The 22876-nt window shown below is 43.7% G+C and overlaps 1 protein-coding gene across 2 annotated transcripts in view; it reads right to left on the bottom strand.

Annotated features, from left to right (window-relative positions):
• unc5b (unc-5 netrin receptor B) overlaps positions 1-22876 on the bottom strand; it is a 49371-nt gene that overhangs the window by 17863 nt on the left and 8632 nt on the right. For both annotated transcript variants that reach the window (XM_078272501.1, XM_078272502.1), the window contains exons 2-4: positions 1471-1701; positions 1012-1155; positions 510-613 (exon numbers count right to left, since the gene is read on the bottom strand). In XM_078272501.1, coding sequence (XP_078128627.1) covers positions 510-613; positions 1012-1155; positions 1471-1701 — 479 coding nt within the window. The remainder of the gene's footprint in view (positions 1-509; positions 614-1011; positions 1156-1470; positions 1702-22876) is intronic.

The raw sequence follows: 22876 nt of genomic DNA, 5'->3' as shown, positions 1-22876 counted from the left end.
CGTGCGAGGGGCTTTTTTATGTCACACTATAACACAAATGTTTACTTGAGTTATAAAACTCTAATGAATTATTTATATTTATATATTGTTGCACTGCTGTTTTATGAGAGAAATCAAACTGTTTAATAAAGCGGTGTGCAGTTAAAGCAGCTTGGTGTTAAAACATGACACAAAGTGAATTTAAGCACAGCCCTTTTAGCTTTGCTGCTTAAATAGCAGAGCATATTATTACTGATCGGGAGTTTTTTCTTGATGGTGCCATGTAGCTGGATGGACTTAAATCTCTCAAACTTCAGTGGCTCGCCCTTGACTATGCTGCCTTGTGTATTATGTTTATGTTATTCGATAACTTATTACTTAGATCCCAGCTTTGCTATCTCCCTTGATATATAAAGCTATACTAAACATTAATGATCTTGAACTATTATCCTTCAGAATGAAAAACACAACTGTAACCCCTAAAGTGATAGAAAAGCAGTGAGAGTGGGGATGAGGAGGGAGAGATCTACCTCGGCAACGGGCATGCCTTCAGGGGGGCGACACTGCAGCAGCACCTCCTGCTCAAGTCGCACCTCCCGCCCCAACGGCTCCTGCTCAAAGTTCTTCCTCAGGTCTACAGGGGGGGGGGGGGACACACAGATGTAGTCAGCAGTTGGTAAAGAATGGCCTGTGACAGCAGTGTGACACAATGTTCATCTTAGTGACATCGGCTGTCACACAAACATGTACACACACACACACACACACACACACACCAGGCAAAGCTCCCAAAAAGCCTCTGTCACTTTGTCGTGTTTTTCTCTTCATACCCCCATAATCATGCACGGTGTCAATCACGCTACACCCATTACCACAAGGGACTAAGATGGAGAGCTACAGCAAATTTATTTGCATATATACTTAAGCTGACACATTTGACAAGCAAAAAGTCTGAAACATTTGCTGTCTTCCTTCCTTCTTTATTTCTCTCTCTCCCCCACACACACACGCACACACACACACAGTACTGACATGCAATGCGAACGTAGGCACGGTTGCTCTTGGTGGTGCCAGCAGAGCTCCAGGCCACACATTGACACCAGTAGTCTTCCAACCCAAACAGTTCCTCCACCTGGGTCCTCGACACCGAGATGTCCACCTCCCGCAGCACCAGACCTGTGCAGAGAGAGAGAGAGAGAGAGAGAGAGAGAGAGAGAGAGGGAGGGAGAGATTAGTGCAGGCATATTTTTCACAGTGCATATAAATAATGCATTGGCTGCAGGCCAAATGCAGTTAACGTGCACATAAAGTCCTATGGGAGTTAATGGATTATGTAGTTGAAAATGATGTTTGTAATTGAGTATGATGTTTATGTCTGTAAAATATAAGGTGACATTACTATGTGTGTGTGTGTATGTGTGTGTGTGTGTGTGTGTGTGTGTGTGTGTGTGTGTGTGTGTGTGTGTGTGTGTGTTTGTAAGTAAGTATTACCCGTGATCTGGTCCAGGCTCTCTCTGGTGACGTGATCGTTTTGATTGACCCATTCTCCGTTACATTTGAAGTAGATCTGGGTGGCCGGTGATGCCCGGCACCGTAGCTGGACCGGCCGGTTCTTTACGATGAAAGCATCCTCCGGTTCCAGCAGGAATTCTGGGAGAGGTTCTGCCGGTGCTGACGGGAAGGAGTCAGGGAGAACCTCGGCCTCGCTGTAGTCGCTGCTCTCTGAAAAAAAACAGAACACAGAAGTGATTAAAATGTCCTTCAATGGAAAGACCTGAGTTAAGTGTCGGCCTGCTGGAGGCGTACTCGAGCAATGCAGAATAAAAAATACCATCAAAATGGCTGCTCTGTGGCTGATCCTCCACTTTGACCTCACTGTTGAGGCAAAAAAAAAGAAGCAAAATGACAAATTAATCCCTCGGGGTGTGACACCTTGTCTCAGTCCAGCTTTCAGCAACTAATCTGTTAGCAGTGTTTCAGGGTATACATTAAGGCAACTATGTTAGTGTATTTCAAGAAGACATTTAAGGTGTTGACAGTTTGCACTGTAAATTAAGTGGCACTGTGACATTTTCACCTCCTTGCATTGCCAGTAATCTGGTCAATGCAGGCCTCGTGCTCTGGTCTCTATGGACGAGTCTGTGCCTCTCAGCTGGAGAGGAGAGCTGCTGACCTTCCACAGACAGATCCTGTTGATCACACATTATCTCCTGACATTTTCGATGTGACACATTCCTCCTGGCAATGCTGCCAAGAGCTTCTCCTGGCAGGAAGGACACAATATTTCTGACCTCTTCACTCTGACTTGTTACTTTCATAATGATGAGTCGATACCAGGCAGTATATCAATGATGCAATGTTATTGGCTCCTAAAGTATACTAGTTTTCATAGAAGTAGATGGATTTAGGTATATGTACTAATAACTTTGCTATTTAGTACATGTTTGTTTTTTATTTCAAGGGTCAGCATGTTGTTCACAAGAAAGAAAATTGCACATTTGTAAATTGTCAAACATCTCAAGCTTTTGGTACTGCTATTGGACTCACAGATTCTGTATCGGTCAGACTTGTCTGTTTACAGGGCTGCAGGGTGGCAGACTATATGAAGCAAGCTCAACCTATGCCACAATCCATTTGTCCATCGACTGAATTGTATCCTTGTGTACTTGATCAAAACATGGAAGCACAGGCAGATTGGAGAAGAACAACAGGACTGCAATAGCCTCTGCCATGAAGAATAACCTGACCACAGTATAGCTATAATGCTCTACCTGGAACGTGACACCAATAGCAAACATATAGCATACAAATACAACTATACACTTTATTAAGGTATGTTGCAAAGTATATTTCTGGTGCCAGAAATGTTCCCTCTCTTTTTATGCAATGTTATAGCATCATCTACTATCAAACTCTTTGTGATTTTCCCTAGTAATCCAGGTTCTTATAAATTGTTAATGGGTCTGGCCTTCCAATAGAAAACTTTGCTCTGCTTACGAAAATGATCTGAATTCAATAAGCATTAAATGTAAGACTGGAGTGGAGTGCAGGAGATTGACAGGGTTGGCTCCAGTCAGGAGATGCCAAAAAGGTATGGGGATATCCAGCCCAGTGCACTTTCTTCCCTTGACACACACACACACACACACACACACACACACACACACACACACACACACACACACACACACACACACAGTCTTACGGTGCTACAGTTTTTAAATCTCATACGCTACATAAGTGGATAAAGAAGTGTGAGAGCAGATGCAGCTACTTTTCCACAATTAGACTTAGAGCAGACAAATTTGCAGTGTTCAGTTTTTCAAAATGTATCGAGTCCAACCTGATCAGTTATTCCACAACCAGGGAACAAGAGAAACTACTTAGAAAGATACCATCTCCTATTTTAGGAAAGGGAGTGCTCCCCCCACCCCATCACACTGTTCCCCTTGACAGACTGTCTGAGACATTAGGGAAAAGCAAGCAGAAACACAGAGCATTAAGGAAGTGGGAGAGAAAGTTGTGGCAATTCAAATCAAGGCCAGCAGGGATTTAAGAGTACCAGCTTCAGATATAGGGACGGTACCATCTTTTGACCCAAATCTCCTCCACCATGAAAGGGCCAGGCGGGACAAAAGAAGCTGATGGCAGTGGTGTGGCCACAGGACAGGCAGAAAATGCAACAGCTGCTCCAGGCCCAACAGCCATGCAGGCTGGACCTGTCATCCTTAATCTGTCTCTGCCTCTCCTTCTCCAGTGACTTTCTCTAGAAGAACCTACCACCAACTACATTTATTTACGAACCCGTGACCCCAAACTGACCCCCTCACCACTGCACGCTTTACTCCACCTAGACACCAGTGCTGTACAGTGAAAGCAGAAATGCTTATTCTGGTTCTAGCTAAGTGTGATCACAAAATTTTTTGTTTTGTCCACATAAAATGATGAAATAATATTTTCATGTTCGGACTCCTTTTGATTTTAAATTGTACCAATTCTGCTCTTTTTTTAAACTCGCAAATATGTTTTTCCAAAGATGGTCTACATGATGTTTCAGCATTTCTAATCCCTCCAGAGCTGCAGGCTTCTCCACCTCAACTGGTGTTTTGGTCACAAAGTGAATGTTTATTTACACGTCACGGTTGTACTGGAGGCACACAATGTACCAGGGGAATTCAAATGTACAAGCACTTAATATCACAAAATCACAGTTAGAAATTGTGATACACACACAAAGTGATGCTTAACCGTTATGAATTAAATGTATCGTCGTGCCTCTCTCCCAATCCTCTCCTCTCTGTTTTCTTTCCTCCCATCCCCTTGCTCTCCACTTACTAAGCTGTCGCCTCCAGTCTTTCAGACTTTGAATTCACTGTCAATAACCAATTGTGTGTCCCCTCCCCGCCCCTCTCCCCCGCTCTTTCCCTTTGTCCGGCATTGATCGCTCGGTGTTCAAACATCGGCTGAAAAACACAGCCTGTCACTCTTCAGGCTCGATGAGAGGGGGCACGGGAAGAGAAAGAGGAAAGCAGTGGAAGAATGGCAGCAGAGACAGACAAACAGAGAGAGACAGTGGTTCAGACGGAGACAGAATGGGAGGAGAGTCCTGCGTATTTGGATAAACCACCCTGTGCAGTGTGTGTGTGTGTGTGTGTGTGTGTGTGTGTGTGTGTGTGTGTGTGTGTATGTTCTGGGGCCTGCAGAGAAGCACAGTTTAATTAAAACACTTTTGGATGACAAAAGTTGGAGAGAGACAGACAGCTTCTTTTTCTCCCACTGTCTCTCTCTGGGATAATGGAGCTGGGGGTTTAAAGTGGAACCTGTGTTTTTGGGCCAGCATACAAACATCCATCAGAGCTCAGCAGCCGGCAATTTGTGTGGAATGGAGGAAGACAAGAACTCCTCGCCGTGCAGCACAGCAAGTCTTTTATTACTCTAATGACAGACAGCGGACAGCTAGAAAGCAAACACAGGCTTCTGGGTATTCTCTTCCAGAGCACACAATTGCAGGAACACACGCATGTAGACCCAGACACCAGATGACAACCAATGCTTATACAGTACATTTCTCACCCACTCTTATTCATGTATGCTAAACTCAAATAGTGCAGCTCATTCGGTGACTGTGTGGCGGAGTGCAGAGCTTCACTACAGTGTAACTGAGAGTTGGAGTGACAGTGGTAGAGCGAGGCTACCCTAGAAGGGAGGACTGTGTGGGAGAGAGAGAGAGAGAGAGAGAGAGAGAGAGAGAGGATCTGTACACAGGTGAAAAGATGGGATGACAAGAAGGCTGGCCAAAGACAGGTCAAGAGACACTAATGTGGACAAGTGACAAGTGGAGAGGAAAGAGACGATGGAGCACACAAACAGACACACAAAATACTGGACTGCTATAATAACTGGCAAGGAAAATGAATCACAGCAATGTCTGTCTTTGTCTCAACCTGACTGTGAAACGGTCTCTGTTGTTCTTTCTGTCCTCTATCTTTCTCCACCCTCTCTTTTCCCTTGCCTCTTATTCTCTCTCTCTCTCTCTCTCACACACACACACACACACACACACACACACACACACACACACACACACACACACACACACCTGTAATTTTCTTAGCCCAACCTCTAGCCAGAGTGGAATCTAAAGCATCTGTACTTTATCATTACCTTTACAGAGTTATTCATTACTGTCCCCGCCAGTGCCCTCACTATCCCAACACAGCACTCAGAAGTGGGGGAACAGAGAGCAAGGGAGAATAAAGCATCGGATGAAGAATACTTTGAAGAAGCCAAACAACATAAAGACACTATGAAAGACATGGGGTCAGGTTGTGTTTGGCAAGATCAGCAATCTCGTTATTTGTTCTCTCTTAGGCATCCTATGAGGTCAAAAACAAACAAACAAAAGCACAGTGTCCCACCTCCTCCCTTCCGCTTTCCAGTTTGGTGTCTGACATGAGAGTGCTTTTATTCTGGCCCTCCCCTGACTCCAGTCCTCCTTCCCTCCTGCCTGCTGGATTCAAAGCACTTTGTGCAGCTCCACTAGACTTCAAATGACATCCTACAGCCTTAAACGCAAACGCACACACGAATAGGGAAAAAACTACAGCCCACAGTTACGTAGCTTGCTGAGCCCACTAAGGACAAACAGCTGTGAGGACAGACAGTCAAATATGACAACAATGCTGGTGACAGAGGAAACAAGGCCAATAAATAGAGTGATCAGCAGCCATTATGTAGCATTGACAGGCTGAGCATATCCATCATCCTCACCTAATCTACCTCATTATCATCATTCTTGCGAGGAAGCCCTAAGGTTGAGTCACCCACGGCACGCACACTCACGCAGAGGCAGGTCGAAAGAGACAGAGATGGATGGAGGGAGACAGTCTCTCCTTGCCTTCCTTAAAGGACAATTACATTGAGTGATTGATATTCAGTGTGACCTCATCCTCATCAGCCTGAAAACAATTTGCTTCAGAAGGGGAGAGAAGAAACCAGCAGGGAAGGAAAAGATGAAGTAAAGAGACATGAAGAAAAAGCAAGTGTTGAAATTTGGACGAAGGATTTGAGGAAGAAAAAAAATCACTGAATGTGTGAGTGGGACAGTCTCAGTGTGTGTACGTGTTGGCATCAGGCAGGGCATTAGGCGACATGAGTGCAGGTTGGAGCAACCCAGCATCATTTCTCACATCAACAATGGCAGACGAGGTGTGAGGAGTCATGCAGTTCACCCATCTGACTGAGCACACACACACTCACACAAACACTTACAGCATAAGCAGCCCTTTTGAGCTCAGACAGGGGTGGAAATTGGTCATCTTTTAATAGGAAACACTGTTGATTCACCAGTGACTAACAGACACGCCATTATTTTCATTTCATCATGGTAGCTGTGAGGCAATGGGAGGTAGGAAGCAGAGTTTGCTGTCCTGCTAAGAGCAACACAGATCCAACTCCATGTGCTTTCTCATAAAGCCTTCCACACGTTTGCCTTGAAAGTTCTTGTTTGGATATTTCGATACTATGTGCACCTGCGGCGGCTCCACATGGCTTTACAGCCTGTTTCTTTGTACTCACCATGGTGACTCTCTAACTAACAGACTTCATATCTCACACAGGCAGGCACACACTCTTCAGTTCCTCTTTGATTCTTACTCACCTTTTTCTGCTCTTTATGTTTTCTTTCCCCTCTAACAAGTAAAAATAATACGTTTTTTTTACAAGACCAATAAAAACGTCTGATATTTGAGACATACACTTACTTGCCATTTTGCCAAGAGTCAGATAAAAAGAATAATGTTAGTTTCATCTTTGCGTGTCCACTGTCCAGTACCGCAACAGGTCCAAGATGTGTTAGCCTAGCTTAAGACAAACACTAGAAACAATCAAAAGTGGCTAGGCTAGCTCCTTCAAAACACTTTCCAACAACTTACACGTTATATCTTGAATATTTGAAAAACAGTTTTCTAGTTACACATTTGAAGCTTTATCTTGAAGAACCACTGCTTCATCTTAAAATTTCCTCATAGTGAAGTTTCTACATTTGTTTTGTTAAATAAACTCAGGTGATCAGCTAGCGAGCGCTCCTGGTGGTGCTGTACAGATCAGTAAATAGTTTGTCAATACACAACTCCATCTACATAACTCCTTATAAGCGATAAAGTTATATTTTTACTTGTATTTCTGAGGTTTTGTTTTCACTTATGATTGTGCTATGCTAACTAGCTGGCGTCCTTCTCTTGAGTGTGCACTATGCTAGGCTAACACGTCCTGGGCCACTTGTTTTGTTGGACACAAGTTAAATTGTTGACTTCCCAACACTAATTGTGGACACAAGAGGACACAAATACCTGTTGTAAATGTCCTATGACAAAAAAAATCTTAACCAAATATTGTCAACTAAGAATCACCAAGATGCATAGCCTACTCTATATACTATTTGTTATGGGACCTTGTGAGTTGCAGCTTGTTTGAAGTTCATCACAACAGTGGAAATATCACACCTTTGATTGGTTCCAACATGTCAATGAGGGTGTCTGCAGAGTGTCTATTTTCTGGGGAGTGTGAAGACTCCTCCGTTTCATCAAGATTAGAGTGTGAGCATGTAATTGACTGTGTAAGGCGCGTGTGCAAGCGAATGCAAGTGAGTAAGAAAGATGCAATCTATGTGAGCCAGTGAAAGAAAGAGGTATATAAAAAGTGTGTGTGTGTGCAAAAGAAAGAGAAAGAAAGAGATAGAGAGAGAGAGAGAGAGAGGCAACGAGATTGGCAGAGGGGGAAGGCCGAGTGGGTGATGGAGATGCAGAGTGACAGAAATGCTTCGCATGTCCATCCAGCATGTCCGGGTGGCAGGAGGAGAGACAGCAAGCCTGAGGACATGATAACACACATATATACACACACACACACACACACACACACACACACACACACACACACACACACACACACATGTGCACACACCGCAAATGCAAAGATTTACAGATCTGCTTGCAAATAGTGTTATCCCACACTGTTAGCTGCAAGGTGTGTCTTGAAGAGCTCACCTTCTGTCTCTTTTTTCCTACAAGCTCTTGGTGGTTGGTTATAATGACACTTAATCAGCCCTGTTGGAGGGTATGCCAGGGGGGAAACACACACACACACACACACACACACACACACACACACACAAACATGTTATCTAACTGCAGGGTTCCAGACAGTAAATAAGGTCCAATGATAGAGTGACAGTCAGCAATGTTTTTTACTGATAACTGGGTAAATACTGCATAATTTTGTGGCTGTTTCACATGGACCCACACAACATTCAAACTGTATGTGTGAGAGGTAGGGCGGGCGTGTTTGTTACAGACTACAGATTAAATATACCCACTGTGTATGCAAGGGACAGCCTACTCTAAGTGAGATTCTGTGACTGTGTTTTTGAATGTGTGGGTGAGTGTGACTGCGAAAGTGGGAGCACTAAGAGGATTTGCGCTTGTGTTGTAGCTGTGATCCCACTGCTGTACTGGTGCATTTGAATAGACCGGGGGGGGGCGGGGGGTAGGTTCTATCACAGCTAGGGGGCGCCACCCCCCATGGAGCTCATTAATCATTGCCCATCAAAAAGTGGCACAGTGCTGTTTGTGTGTGCCCCGACGACCACCTACTGCATGGGAACACAGGCGTACACAAGCAGCACTATCAATCACTATCAGAGAAGGAGAGAAAGAGGGCGAGAGAGGGGTGAGGAGACAGGGAGAGAGTGGAAGGAAGGGAGGGAGAGGAGACAGATTGGGTGAGACAATGTTGTTTTCCTATTATCCTCTCGAAATTACAGACGAATGTCAAAACTATTACTTGGAGGTCAAACTCATATGGTAGAATGTGTGTGTGTGTAGACATAACTGTATGTGTTGAGTGGAAGGCGCCACTACTTGTCTGCTCCACCACTGCACAGCAGCTTGATGAGAGTTGCGCAAATCTACCCAGAGTGGCTGGTTGCCATGGTGGGTATTCACATGGAGCCGGCTCCTCTAGAGGCCTGTAGTCTACACAGCCATTAACTATGGTGCACACACTGCAGCTACACACACACACACACACACACACACACACACACACACACACACACACTTATTGTATGTAGCTTGTCTCACCATCGCTCTCTTTTGCCACCTCTCTTCCTCCATTTGGAAGTCTTGTTGAAAACTCTGTCCTTTTCTGACACTGATGGTCTCACAGTGACTGTGTGTGTGTGTGTGTGTGTGTGTGTGTGTGTGTGTGTGTGTGTGTGTGTGTATAGTGAATAGGTGAGCAGTACAGTGGGATGAGTGTTTGGAAGCTGGGGCCATTTAAATGGCAGTAATTACATGAGAAGATGAGCTGCATTCCTTCCTGAGGGCAGGCTGATTACAGGCCTCTCCTCTCTGGGCCCCTGTAATTACCCACTCTACCCTGCCCCCCCACTCACCTCCCTCACCCCCGTGTCTCACCCTCCATCCCACTGTACTTGCATTGGATCTGCCCTGCCTCGGCAGGGATACAGGCAAGTTCACCCCCCTCCTCATGTCCTCTGATCCACCTCTCTCCCAACGTCTGCATCACTCCACCTCCCCTTTCCCTCACCAGGTCACTTTTCTGTCCTCTCTCATTGCTCCTTGAACTGATTGCTACTCACACACGCACACACAGAGACTCACACTTAGAGAGCACTCAGAGGACAAATAGGAGACGTGGTGGCATCATGCACACAGTGCACACCGCCTTAATTTTTGCTTACAGATCTCTTATTAAGAGACATTAAATTGTATCATGAATCTGTTTTTTGAATTCCAAAAAAAAAAGGAGACAGGATTCTGCATAGAGCGTACTTCACATCAAAAGCCATATTGGTCAGTTCATGATACTACTTCTTGGGGGTTGTTGTCAAATGCCATTCAATCTGGATGGCCACTCCTTGAGACAAGACTTGACAGTTCCTGCCTTACAGGTAAATCCCTGTTCACCAAGTATCTGTGTCACTCACACACACACACACACACACACACACACACACACACACACACACACACACACACACACACACACACAGGGTGGGGTTGCGCACATGACCTCACACACAAACCTTAACAAAACCAGTAAGTCCACCCCATTCAGGGGTTGCGGTAAGACTGGAGACACACAGACAGTCAAATTACACATCCTTAACCAAAACACCATCCATTGTTGCACCAACCAAAAGTTTGAGTCCCTGCTATGTTTTTGTGTTCAAGCACACATTCAGCGTGAAATCATTTACAGTTTGTCCGTTAAAGCTCTCAGAATTTTAAGATGCTCCTTTTGTTTAAAAAACATTTGTTGTTGTTGGAGATATTGTCCGTCACGTGGCAATATGTTAAGTCAAGAGGCATGAACTGTTTTATTATTTGATATGACAACCCGGCTCCCCGGTGACAGGAAGACGGCCGGATCAAACTTCCTGTTCAAATCACATTAGACACCCAGAGCAGGTGATAATGAAGAGAGAGGAGTGTTGGGGGGGGGGTTAAAGAGCAGGAGAGAGAACAAAACCATCACAGGGGGGAAGACGGATGGATTAAAAATGAAAAGTCTTGATCTTTTCGAGATTTATGCAGACAGAGAGCAGTAGGAAGGGAGCTAGTCGGGGAAAGGATGAGAAAATAGGAGAGATGGAGAGATGGCGAGGTAAGTCCAGGTAACCTCACTAATGTGAGGTGATGATGGAGGGAGAGGGGTAGGAGGAGGGAGCTTAATGACAAGGCTATAAGCTGTGCTGTTAGTGGGTAGCCAGGCTAGATGGTAAGGAAGGAAGGGGGGAGGATATGTAGATGGAAGGAGCAAGGGAGAAAGAGATGGAGAGAGAGACAGAAACAGTCCCTGGGTGCAGATCAAGTGCAACTCTTGATTGGGCCGAGTGTGTGTGCATACTGTGGGCATTGGCTATGGTTGCCACGACTGCCAGTGCTATTAGAGATGCCTGCTGCTGTAATGTGTTGTGACAGGGGCTGATTCTTGTGACTAACTGCTTTGGCAGGAGAGCTCCTCTGTCGTGCTAATGAACAGATGAGGAGATGAGCCGGATTGACAGCACATCGACGGGCCACGAGCATGACTTCTCACAATACTCACACTCAGAACCAGAGGGTTAGGCGGTATATATACGAAGACACAAGCAGACCTCCCTGTCATAAAAGTGTACAGCGTGTGACACACCGATGAAGACAGCCCACACTCACAAACGACCAAGTCACTGTGACAGAGGTGACAACACACGGACAAATAAAGTGAGATGAAAAAACAACACATGTGCATGCACCGACGCATGATCACACCCCACACAAACACAGCAGGGTTGGCGTCACTCTGTTCCTTCATTGCGTCCCCTTGCATCAGAGAAATCCCTAGATATGCAGTACACAACAAGCAACATGCTGAAGGCTAGCCTGTGTGTGTGTGTGTGTGTGTGTGTGTGTGTGTGTGTGTGTGTGTGTGTGTGTGTGTGTGTGAGATATATGGTTTGTGAGCTTTGTAAATTTGGCAAATGAAATTGCGATATGTTCCGGTCAGTGTACGTCTGAAATTATGCAAGCGCTTTACGATTTTAAAAATGTAATAACGAAAAAGATATCAAATTGTTGGTCAAATGAATAAAAAAAGGTTTGGATAACATTGTTTACAGGGACTCTTTAAAAACAGATTGTATAAAAATAAAAAATAAATGAGAAAGATAGAAATAGTAGACAGATAGTGAGGAGAGACAGAGAGGTAGACAAGGAACAGAAAAGATTAGGGCACTAATAGGCAGAAAATCCATGTTGGAGGAGATAGATGAGGAGAGGTGATGTGGCGATAGCAGAGGAGGACAAATGGAGAGGTAGAAGATAGAGGTGATATTCAATCTCCTCACCCTGCAGAATGTCTGGGTCTTGTAAGCAAAAGTAGTTCTGTGCAGAAGCTAATGGTTGTTTTATCCTTTTGATCTTTTCCCCTCACCCCCCTTATACCTCGCTTCATCATTCTCTCAAAATAAATTTCCCACCCTGCCTCAACTCGGACACACTTGCTCAAATCAGGCCAAAGGAGAAAAGGAGACTAAAGAGATTTCCATCCAAACCTCATGTGAACCAGATCTGGATCAACTCTGCATGTTTGTTAGCCTATTTTGAGTCATTATTTCTTACATTTTCAAAAACAGGGGTTCATTTAGCAATTTTCGAATAGTTATTGAGGTACTCTTTGTTGTTCCAATCCAATAGCGAACAAGAGAGAAAACAAACTAAACTCAGAGGAAGTGAAAACTCAGTAGAAAATGTGCAGTTCAAGATAGGAAGGGGAAAAGATACCACACTGTTTGACTGCCAGGTAATCTTAGTGCAGTGCAACACTAAAACATAAAAGTAATAACAAAAGCACAAGCATCTCGCAGACTATCACTTCAGGCCAGGCCAACTTTCCCATATTTGGCAACCTCAGCTGCTAACAGATTGTGAAACACTGATAACTCGGCATTGCACAAAGAGACTAGTAGCATCGCTGCAAAGTTATCAGCAATCTGGATGGCCTGTGTGCATCTCTGCTCCACAGATGTAGATCTTGTTATGTTTTAGGTCAACATGTTGGTTTATTTCTCCTGTGTGATGAGTCAGCACTTGCGCATCAATCATTCATGAGGCTTTGATTTCTGTCTGATGTCAAAAGTTTTTTGCAGCTCTTCGCCGTAGCTTCGGGAATGTGTCCTTGACCCGGGGACAGGATGGTGACTAGGCTGGAACAGAAAAGAGGACATCCCAGAGCCTCGGGCCGGGACCAGTATGACTGGATTGGCAGAAATGGCGGTGATAGAGAGAAGTGATGAAGAGAGCATGACTAAAATCCCCTCGGCATAGACAAATAAAACAGGGGGCTGCGAATGAGAGAGAAAACATGCTTGTGTATGTGTGTATAAAGCTGAAACAGGGAGAGATGGATGGATGGAAGGAGAGTCAGAGAGTCACCCGCCAGATGCCCAGGGCCTACACAGACTGATGGTGACACTGAGTGGCCAGAGTGTGACAATAATGATGAGAGACTCTTTGCCGATCTCTCTCTGGCTTCTTCTCCTCCTCTCCCACTCTCCTCCTTCTGTCACCCCCTGCAGCGTGCTGGTGCTTTGATCCACACCCTGACCGTGTGTCCTCCTCTGGACTGGGTCAAATCGCATTGGCAAGCAAAGCCTTGTGAACATTCAAACCCCACTCATGTGGAACTCCTCAGATGTCAGCGAAACCCCCAAAAAGTCAGCAAAAGAAAATGTGAGGTATTGTAGGTTTATAGTATTAGTTTTTTAAAGGCAAGGAAAGGCAGCCTTATTTGTATAGCAAATTTTAGCAACAAGGCAATTCAAAGTGCTTTACATAAAACTTAAAGAGCAGTTAAAAACAAGTATAAAAACTAGGGCTGTCAAAATAACGCGTTAATTTCGATTAATTAATCTGAGAAAAAATAACGCGTTAAAAAAAATAACGCAGATTAATCCATTCCATATTGATGTTTGACCTGTAGCCGTTCTAGCCACCATTGGACTGTAAAATGAAGGAGGGAGACGAGAATGTTCTGCCTGGATCATTAATTGGAACATTTACTTGTAAAATTCTTCTTCCTGCCAACCCTGGCTACCGAAATCTGGTGCCACTGATATGTCTGCACTTCTCTCTGATGCTCTGAAACACAAACACCGCTGCACATGACGCTAGTTAACACTAGAGAGGGCCTTACTGAAAAAAAGCTGTTTTCTGAAACTGAACTAACCTGAAAATTATAGGTAAAAGGATGCCTTTTTGTGGTATTTTTTTTTGTTTAGTTTCTTGTGTTCCTATTTTGTTTTTCCTACATGTTAAATTCAAATGTATCTCGAAATGAAATGGTCAGAATGATAAAAAGTATAATTTGTCATATTTCTGGTCCCTACTCTGGATCTATGCCACTGGAGAGAGGGGGCACATGGCCGTGGTTCCGGTGGACAGCAGGGCATTAACTCTCTGTCCTAGATCCTGATGGCCCTGGCCCACTGAATCTCTTACAAACCCGAGCCAGTCTGGAGTCACGACTCCTTCTTTCCCAACAGCATTGTTTACACTATAAATTTTTTTGACCTGTGCACTTGTGTATGTTTTCAGTGTGGTCCTTGGCGTGTGTGGCCCAGCGAGTCAGTCAGTGCTCTCTCTTCCTCTCTCTCTCTGTCTCTCTTGGCTTCACCCAGCTGAAGCCATGGCAGCAGTGCTGGTTAAGAGGTTTGTGTATCCCATTAGGATGATGAAGAGGCCTTTCATCAGTACACTCCCTCCGGCCAGGCGCTGACAGGAGCTTTACCTCGACAAGCCTCTCAAACACACCGCTTGACATAAGACAGCACCCAACATAGAGCTCCGCAGGCAGTACACATACTCACTGACAAACACTCACTGCCACACACACACACACACACACACACACACACACACACACACACACACATACACATACACATACACATACACACACACACACACACACACACACAGCAGACAATATCATTAGCCAATAGAGTTCAGTTTATGAGGAGAGGAGACAAGACAAGATGAGGCTGGAGAGGAAGAAAAGTCTTGACTAATTCTGACTCGGTACTCTGATCTATTTTTAATCAGTGCACACAAGGACTAATAGTGTAACGGCCGTGCAGGGCTCTGTCCAGATGGGCAAAGTAATTTTTCAGGAGGAGAAGAGCGGGAGGAAAAAGACAGAATGTGAGGACAGAAGAGGAAAAAAGAGACAGGAATAGACAGGAAGAAGACAAAGATAGAGTGAGAGTACATGCGAGAGAGGAAAAGAGGGATGCAGAGAGACAGAGATTGATAAAGACAGAGTAGGAAAGAGAACGGAAGACAGAGAAGCCACAGGAGCCAAGATGACCTGGATTCATAGGACCAGTATTGATTATTGAGGATGGAAAGTCATAGAAAGAGCTCTGCTTAGTGACTAGATAAATGAACTCACACGCAAAGACCTGGGAAGACAGTATTGGGCGAAAGTAATAAACAAAATGCTTTGAGAATTCTGAGCTCAAAGCTCTGACACCACCCAAAGATGTGCCATCAAAGACACACGGTAGCTACACTACAATGAAACACAGGTAGCACATAAACTACTGCCAAACGGAATGCTCTCCTCAGCTCCACATTCATGTGTTATTTATGATGTGAGTTGGACCAAAGAGTCTTATAGTACCAGGGCACTGATACATTATCACCTTTTAAGTTGATATGGCATAATTATTACAGTTGCATAGTTACACATTTAGCATAGATGAAGCAACATTGGCATTGACATTGTCATATGTCTGGCAACCTGATGAATTAAAATCCAGTATTCATTCACCTTTTAGCTCTGTCTTTGTCTCCACCAACTCCTGAGGGAATAATCTGGCTCTTAGCTGCTACATGTTCACCAGCTAGTAGCTAACTTTGGTGGTGTGTGTGCAGTTTGGTTCTGGGCAGGTAGCATAGAGTGGGTACTGGGCTTAGCTTGAGAGGAGGAGCTAGTGGATAGCAGAGATCCAGTAGGTCTTCAGTGAAAAGCTAGAAGAAGATTTAGATAATAAACAATGGAGCTGAACATTATTCATTCCTTTCGATAGCAACAAGAAAGATAGCTGACTGAAAATATTGTTCAAATACATCCACAGCAGTAGTGTTAGCTTACCTTTTTATGAATGTGTCCTGCATATTTTTGTTTGTGTAATTTGTGTTTGTAAATGGCTCATAATGAACAGTGTTAGCAACCCCTTACACAGGGTAATTTAGTCCATTGTTGATACAAAATTATTGATTGTAGCAGCTTTAAATAAAGCAGAATAGAGTTTTACGATTTTATAGAGAAAGTATGCAGGTGTTGTAATAGTAAGAAACCTCAACTTTCTAATATCTTCCCAGAGATATTTTTTTGTCCAGCCTTCCTAATACTGATGGCCCATAGAGCAACAGCAATGCAGGCCTTCAATAGCCACACTGTGCTAGAATTCGTAAGAATAGAACTGCATGACCCTCATATGGCTGCGGTCACTTGGGTCTTTTGTGAAGCACAATGGCAGGCTGCAAACATAAAGGTGTTTATATCTTCCCCACAATTTACAATCTATTCAGCATGACTGACTTCACAACTTCCATTTCCCACAACAACAAAGAACCAGCTTTTAGAGTGTGTGAGTGTAGTGCTGGAGAACATATAGGTAAGTGGTGTTTGGGTGGCCGACCAGATTACAGAAACAATGTAAGATGAACGCTATTTGGTTATTATGAACTACATCATATGCACAACAATAAGACTGGGGTTGTTTGAATAGTTAACACGCTAGCACCAGACCAAAAAGCAAACAGCAAATGATTGATGTGAATGAAATGAGACTCTGTGTGCGCAGCTTCTCTGCAAATACACTTAATTTATGTCAGACACCACAGCTTTATCAACCCTACAACATTCTGAACCTAGTTAATAACATTCAGTATTCATGTTGAGGTTTCTGTTATGATAGCTCACACTCGTGCCCTCATAACAGCAACATAGAACATTGCAATTTATCCAGTGCAAATCAGTAGCTCAGAGGTCACAGCCCTCTTTTAACTCCATATCCCAGGCTTCACTGCTCACTATTATAATACCTTCATGGTTCTGCAACACTAAGACCTCACGCTACGCTGATTAAAACACATGCCTATGAAAGGTCTTGCAGCCTTTGCCATGGCCTCACCTTTCTGTGACACCTAACCTCCACCTGAGGCTCCTCACGGGTGGCCCCACTCCGATCCAGAGAGAGCACAACTAGTCTGCATATGCATGTAGAAAAACAACAAATCACAATCTCAATTTAATTACCCGACACAGAGGCGAGCTACTGTGTTTTCTCCCCATGAAATATTATAGCATGCACAGCGAAACTACTCTAAAAGTGCAAGCACATTAGTATACATTACACAGCCTCCAATCATGTTAATGGCTGTGGAGACGCTAAAAGCGATCGGAGGAGCAAATAAAAAAAGAAAGAAAGAGGAACGACACAAGGAAGCAAAGTGGGCGGGGACAAGGTGAAGCTACCACTTAAGATGAAAAAGACAGAAAGTCAGTTGAGCAGAAGAGGCAATTTTGGACAGTGTGAGATTCATCATGCCGTCTTGTCTTTAGACTCATCATGTTCTGAGGTGGTCCATATAACATGGTGTGGAGATCAATAGCATCCATTTACTGAGGTGCTGCTCATCTAATCATGTGGCGCTCTGCTGCCCACAGAAGGAGCTGCGACACACACCTGGGCCTCTGGAGGAGAACCGAGTAATGAAATGTATACTGCAGCCCGGTCTGTTCTCAAGTCCCCAACAGCTAGCACAAACACAGCCCCCGCGCCTCCCCTGTCTCCCTTCCGTCATCTCCTTCCACCTCCACATATGAGCAATAAACCCAAGCTTCACTTTCCCTTCCCTCCTGCTAACGCACATGCACTGGCTCTCACACATTTGGCTAAAGTTGCATATTGTGTGGTCCATTAGGAATTTGATGGGTGTGAGGCACAGAGACCAAAATATCCACAGCACTGTGTTTCTCTCTCCAACTCATTGACTGAGTGCCTTGGGGTAACATCACAATAAGCGCTCCTTGTCCTTGCTCCCCAATGTAATTCTATAATTCATCCTAATTGGGAAAAACAAGCAAGCAAAGGGGAGCACTGGAACGACGTAGAGCGAGTCGTGTACTGCATTTCAGGGACTGAAGGACCTGGTGTATGTTTTGTGTCTGTGAAAGGTGACTGTAGTTGCAAAAATGTATTTAACTTTATTTGGTACAAATGTACTTAAAATGTATTTTTCTCTAATTAGTTTGAAAATAAATTATGTAAGAAAGAATGACATATATAGATGAGTATATAGAGACTATTTTTGCTCAATTAAGACAATTGATGTGTTGTTGATGTTTATGTTATTGATAAATGAAGCAATATTTTACTCTTACTTCCAAGTTATATAATGGAAAAATGGAGAGTAAAACACTGAAAATTAGACCCTCTTTGCTACAAACATAATGACTGACAGGGAATGTATTTTTTATTTTCTACACTCACTTTAATTTTTTAGCACATACTGTAATGAATTCAAGGGTTCTCTTGTTCAGCTTTCCGAGTTTAGAGACAGGGGTGAAAGGCAGATGGTGTTCAAACACGATCTTGAAAATGCAGACTAAACATAACTTTTGAATATGAAATTGTTGAGCAACTTTCAGGACAATATGGCAGCTCAAATGGAGCCCCAGTTTTAACCGCACAAAGACAGACTTTTGCTTCAGGTAACTAGCAGAGTTTTTTCTTCTTCTCTTTATATGGCTGTTGGAAGTTAAAAGCAAACTCTAACTGGTTGGCCGAGGCAAATCTTGTGTTTCAGTGTACTGTTTAACATTTATGAAAAACAATATCCTTGCTGTTGTAACGTAGAATCAATGCAGGATAAATGCGTGAAAGGGGAATTTCTACATTTGCTGCCACTGTGCTGAGCATGTACTCTCACAGTTCTATTAGAGAGTACATGTTTTTAAAATATGCAGCACTGTATCATTTGTGTTTGCTTTTATTTTTTTCATCCACTTTTCAGATCCTGCGCTATCTAGGGCAGTGGTCAGCAGTTTTAATCAATTTTCCAAACACAGGAGCACTACGGCAGTCAGGAAATCCCAGCAGGACAGTAGGGAAGGGACATAGCAATAATAATAACACACAATCTAATCTGAATTATGGTCTGAAGAGATTAAGTCAGAATAATCCCCAGAATAAACACAAATGCAGGGAGGGGAGCTGCTGCGCCTGTGTGGATGTTTTTATTCCTGATGGTGGGATTTGTGTACAGTTATGTTTGATTTTGAGTGTAAGAGTGATGATGGTGTTTATTTTGGGAAATGAGAGTATGTCTGGGGCTCAGAGAGTTGCTATTATTAAAGTAGAATAAAATGCTTCCTATTGCCTGCTCAAACAAAGAAAGATTCCCGTGTGATGGATTCCTGGACATTTTCAGTCACAAAGCCAAATTGAGCGCATTCATTTCCAAATGGGATCCAGATTTATTAAAACATATCACAGCCCAGTTAGACAGAGACCCGTTAAACCCACTATACATTTTGGGTGCAAATACATACTTTAAACACTGTGCAAACATATCGCCTTCCACAAGTCTCCTTAAAAAAAGAAAGATGTGGAGAAAAAAGGGCAGGGCAGTAAAATTTTTCTGATTGCACAGCGCAATCACAACGCAAAATAACTAACAGTAATCACTGATTTCAGTTTGGCTAGAAGTACAAGAGGCAAGGTCTTAACTCATATAGCAGTGTCACACTGATGTTATGTGTGACGCTGCTAGAAGAGAGTGCAGAAGTTTGTGTAGTCAAAATGAAAGGACTACTTCGTGCCTAACAACCTGATGGGGATGACAGGACTCCAGGAAGTCACGACGTACGGCCAAGAAAGTCCAGTTCTAGCATGTAACGTCTTATAAAACCACAACTGAATTCTGTTTGTGTATGGATTGAACAAACGGGATATAACGTGTTAAGAGGTGTTGGTAGGTGGATTTTTTTTACTTTGCACACCGCCAGGCTAGCTGTTTTCCCTTGCTTCCAGTGTTTGTACTAAGCTAAGCGCCTGCTGGCTCTTGCTTCAAATTTAGCATACATATATGAGAGTGATCTTCTCATCTGACTCTCAACAATAAAGCGAATAAATGTATTTCCCCAAAATGTTTAACTATTTCTTTTAAGCCAGCCAGTAGAAGCTAAACTGTACAAACTTACAGTTCTTTTGGTTAATTTGCTCAAATTACTGCAGGGTCTCTGCGGTGGCTTTCCCGATGCTGACTCTTTGTGGCGAGGGTTCAGGGATCAGAGTGGACAGGGCCGGAGCAGACCTCGAGGTCACCGGCTGCTTTTCTGCTGAGCCGGCTATTGTCTAGCAGCTGCATGGTCGCACCACTCCGGGTCTATTCAGAGTCTATTCAGCAGCTTCAGCTAAGTGCAATAGAAGACCTCGGTCTATTGTCTGACGCCAAGTCTGTTTGAGCTGCACCAGAACGCTCACTTCATCTCCCAGTGAGTTCAGAGAAACAGTTAAGTCTCTTTGAATGGGGGCGGATTTACACAAGTAAAAAGACACGTTAAACACATTCAGTCTGACTCCATCTCTCAAACAGAGAGATGGAGTCATACAGTCACACTGTATAGGCTCTTTTTGCTTACCTCAACGCAACACTCAAACATACATTGAGATACAAACAGAGAAGAGGTGCTAACGGACGAGAGAAAAAAGAAAAATCTCCAATTTGTGCACTACGACAAACAACCTGTCAGTGTCAACACCTATTTTGTATTTCTGCAAGCATGTCACATAAGCCAGCTTTATTTGCACCTCTCTTCTGTTGCGAGTAAGAAATAAGAAGGAATAAAAACATTATAATGCAAAAATGGTTAACAGGAGACCAGTGTCATTGCTAGCACGTAAGCTATTCCCAAAGTATTGGGTACGTGTATGATCTTGCACAAAAAATGGCCATATCACACTCAGTAAAAAAGCCATCTGGAGGCATCAGCACTTCTATGAGCAGAATTAAGTCAGAGTGCAATGACTTTCTCGTTTAAAGTGCCTCCAAAGAGCCCCATTATTACCTTCCCAGAATGCAAATGTGCTTTGGGCCAATTAGAGGTTGAGCCAATACCAATGTAAGCCCATAAAATTCCGCCCTTCCATAATCATTCAGCAATATGACTCATGGGTAAGATTGGAACACCGGCCTGTAAAAGTGTCATGATTATGACTCCGTGCTTACAATGAATGGAGGAGCTGTGTATTTCATTCCCACGGTGCTGTAGCCGAACCACGCATATGTTAGTGTCAGTGCTTCTAATGAAATAAATAGACTTGTGATAGTACTTATTAGGCCTCCATAAGTGGCAGGTAAAGACAAGGGCCCTGCGGTGGATCAAAGGTAGTTAAATGTCTCTTTTCAGATCTCGCTCTATATAGAGGTATTTAGGGGGAGAGGGGGTTGCTTTTTTGTTTGTGGAGACAGACGCCCTCATCCAGGATCTCTCTGTGTAATTACATGCCACAGAAGACCTTCATTCCTCTCCTCTTCACAGAGAGAGATGAAAGACAAGAGAGACAGAGGCATGTAATCGCTCCTGTGGCTGAAAGAGGGAGAGAAGAGGTGAGGAACACAGAGAATAGAAGGACAAAAGGATGGTGAGTGGCGGTGGGGTTTTAATAAACCTCCTCTGTCTCTTGTTTACAGAGTCTCTCCTACCTCTCCTGATTTTCACACACACACACACACACACACACACACACACACACACACACACACACACACACACACACACACACACACACACAATCTTTGAGTTAGACTTTCATTATTCTCAGTTGCCCGTTGTTAGCCTCAGGACAGATGTGTAAATTGTTGTGCTAATTTAAGGCCCACAGCCGAGAGCTTGAGAGGTAAGGAGATTTACACACTAAACCACTGTATAACTGTCACTCACAAACTCATAGCATAAAGAGGGAAGTTGTGACTGAAAGGCATTTCATCATCACACTCACAAGACAATGCGCACACACACACACACACACACACACACACACACACACACACACACACACACACACACACACACACACACACTCCCTTTGGAGGCATGGGTGGATGACATGCACACGTAAATGTTCTAGTTCATTCTGTCATTCATAGTCTCCTAGACTAAATCTAACAAAAAAGACTCCCTCACCTCATCACAAGGAGCTTAAGAGCAGCAGAGGAGTTCCACTGTAAAATATTTTTCCATTACACGTATTATTTACTCTAACAGGCACAGGACCACTAGAAAGGTACTTGTTAATGATCTCCCTATGCCCCTCCAGTTAGGTTGAGGTGGTAATGTTTATGAGATAGCTAAATAAGAATACTGATACCACTCTCACATCTGTCTGTTAAATAAGATGCTACAGCAGTAGTAGTTGGTTAGCTGAGCTTAGCACAAAGACTGGAAACAAGGGGAAACCACTAGCCTGGCTCTGTCCAAAGGTGATATAATCCACCTACCAGCACCTCTAAACCTCGTTTGTTTAATCTGTACAAAAACTGAAGCATAAAAATGACATGTTGTGGTTTTACAGGTTTTTTTACAGGTTTTGTGCCGTACTATTTCTTGTAATAAGATAAGTTAAGCTAACAATCTGCTGGCTTGATATTTACCCTACTACTCTAATACTCCTCTGTCTGTCTGTCTGATGGCGCCGAGGCCTCTGAGGGGTTCCAAACAACCCATCTGCCCAGGAATCTGCCAGTCTGTCTGTCTG

Source organism: Sander vitreus, chromosome 17 (genome assembly GCF_031162955.1).
Source record: "Sander vitreus isolate 19-12246 chromosome 17, sanVit1, whole genome shotgun sequence".
Classification (NCBI taxonomy): Eukaryota; Metazoa; Chordata; class Actinopteri; order Perciformes; family Percidae; genus Sander; species Sander vitreus.
Note: the sequence above shows the minus strand (reverse complement) of the source record. Positions and strands in the feature narration are given on the sequence as shown.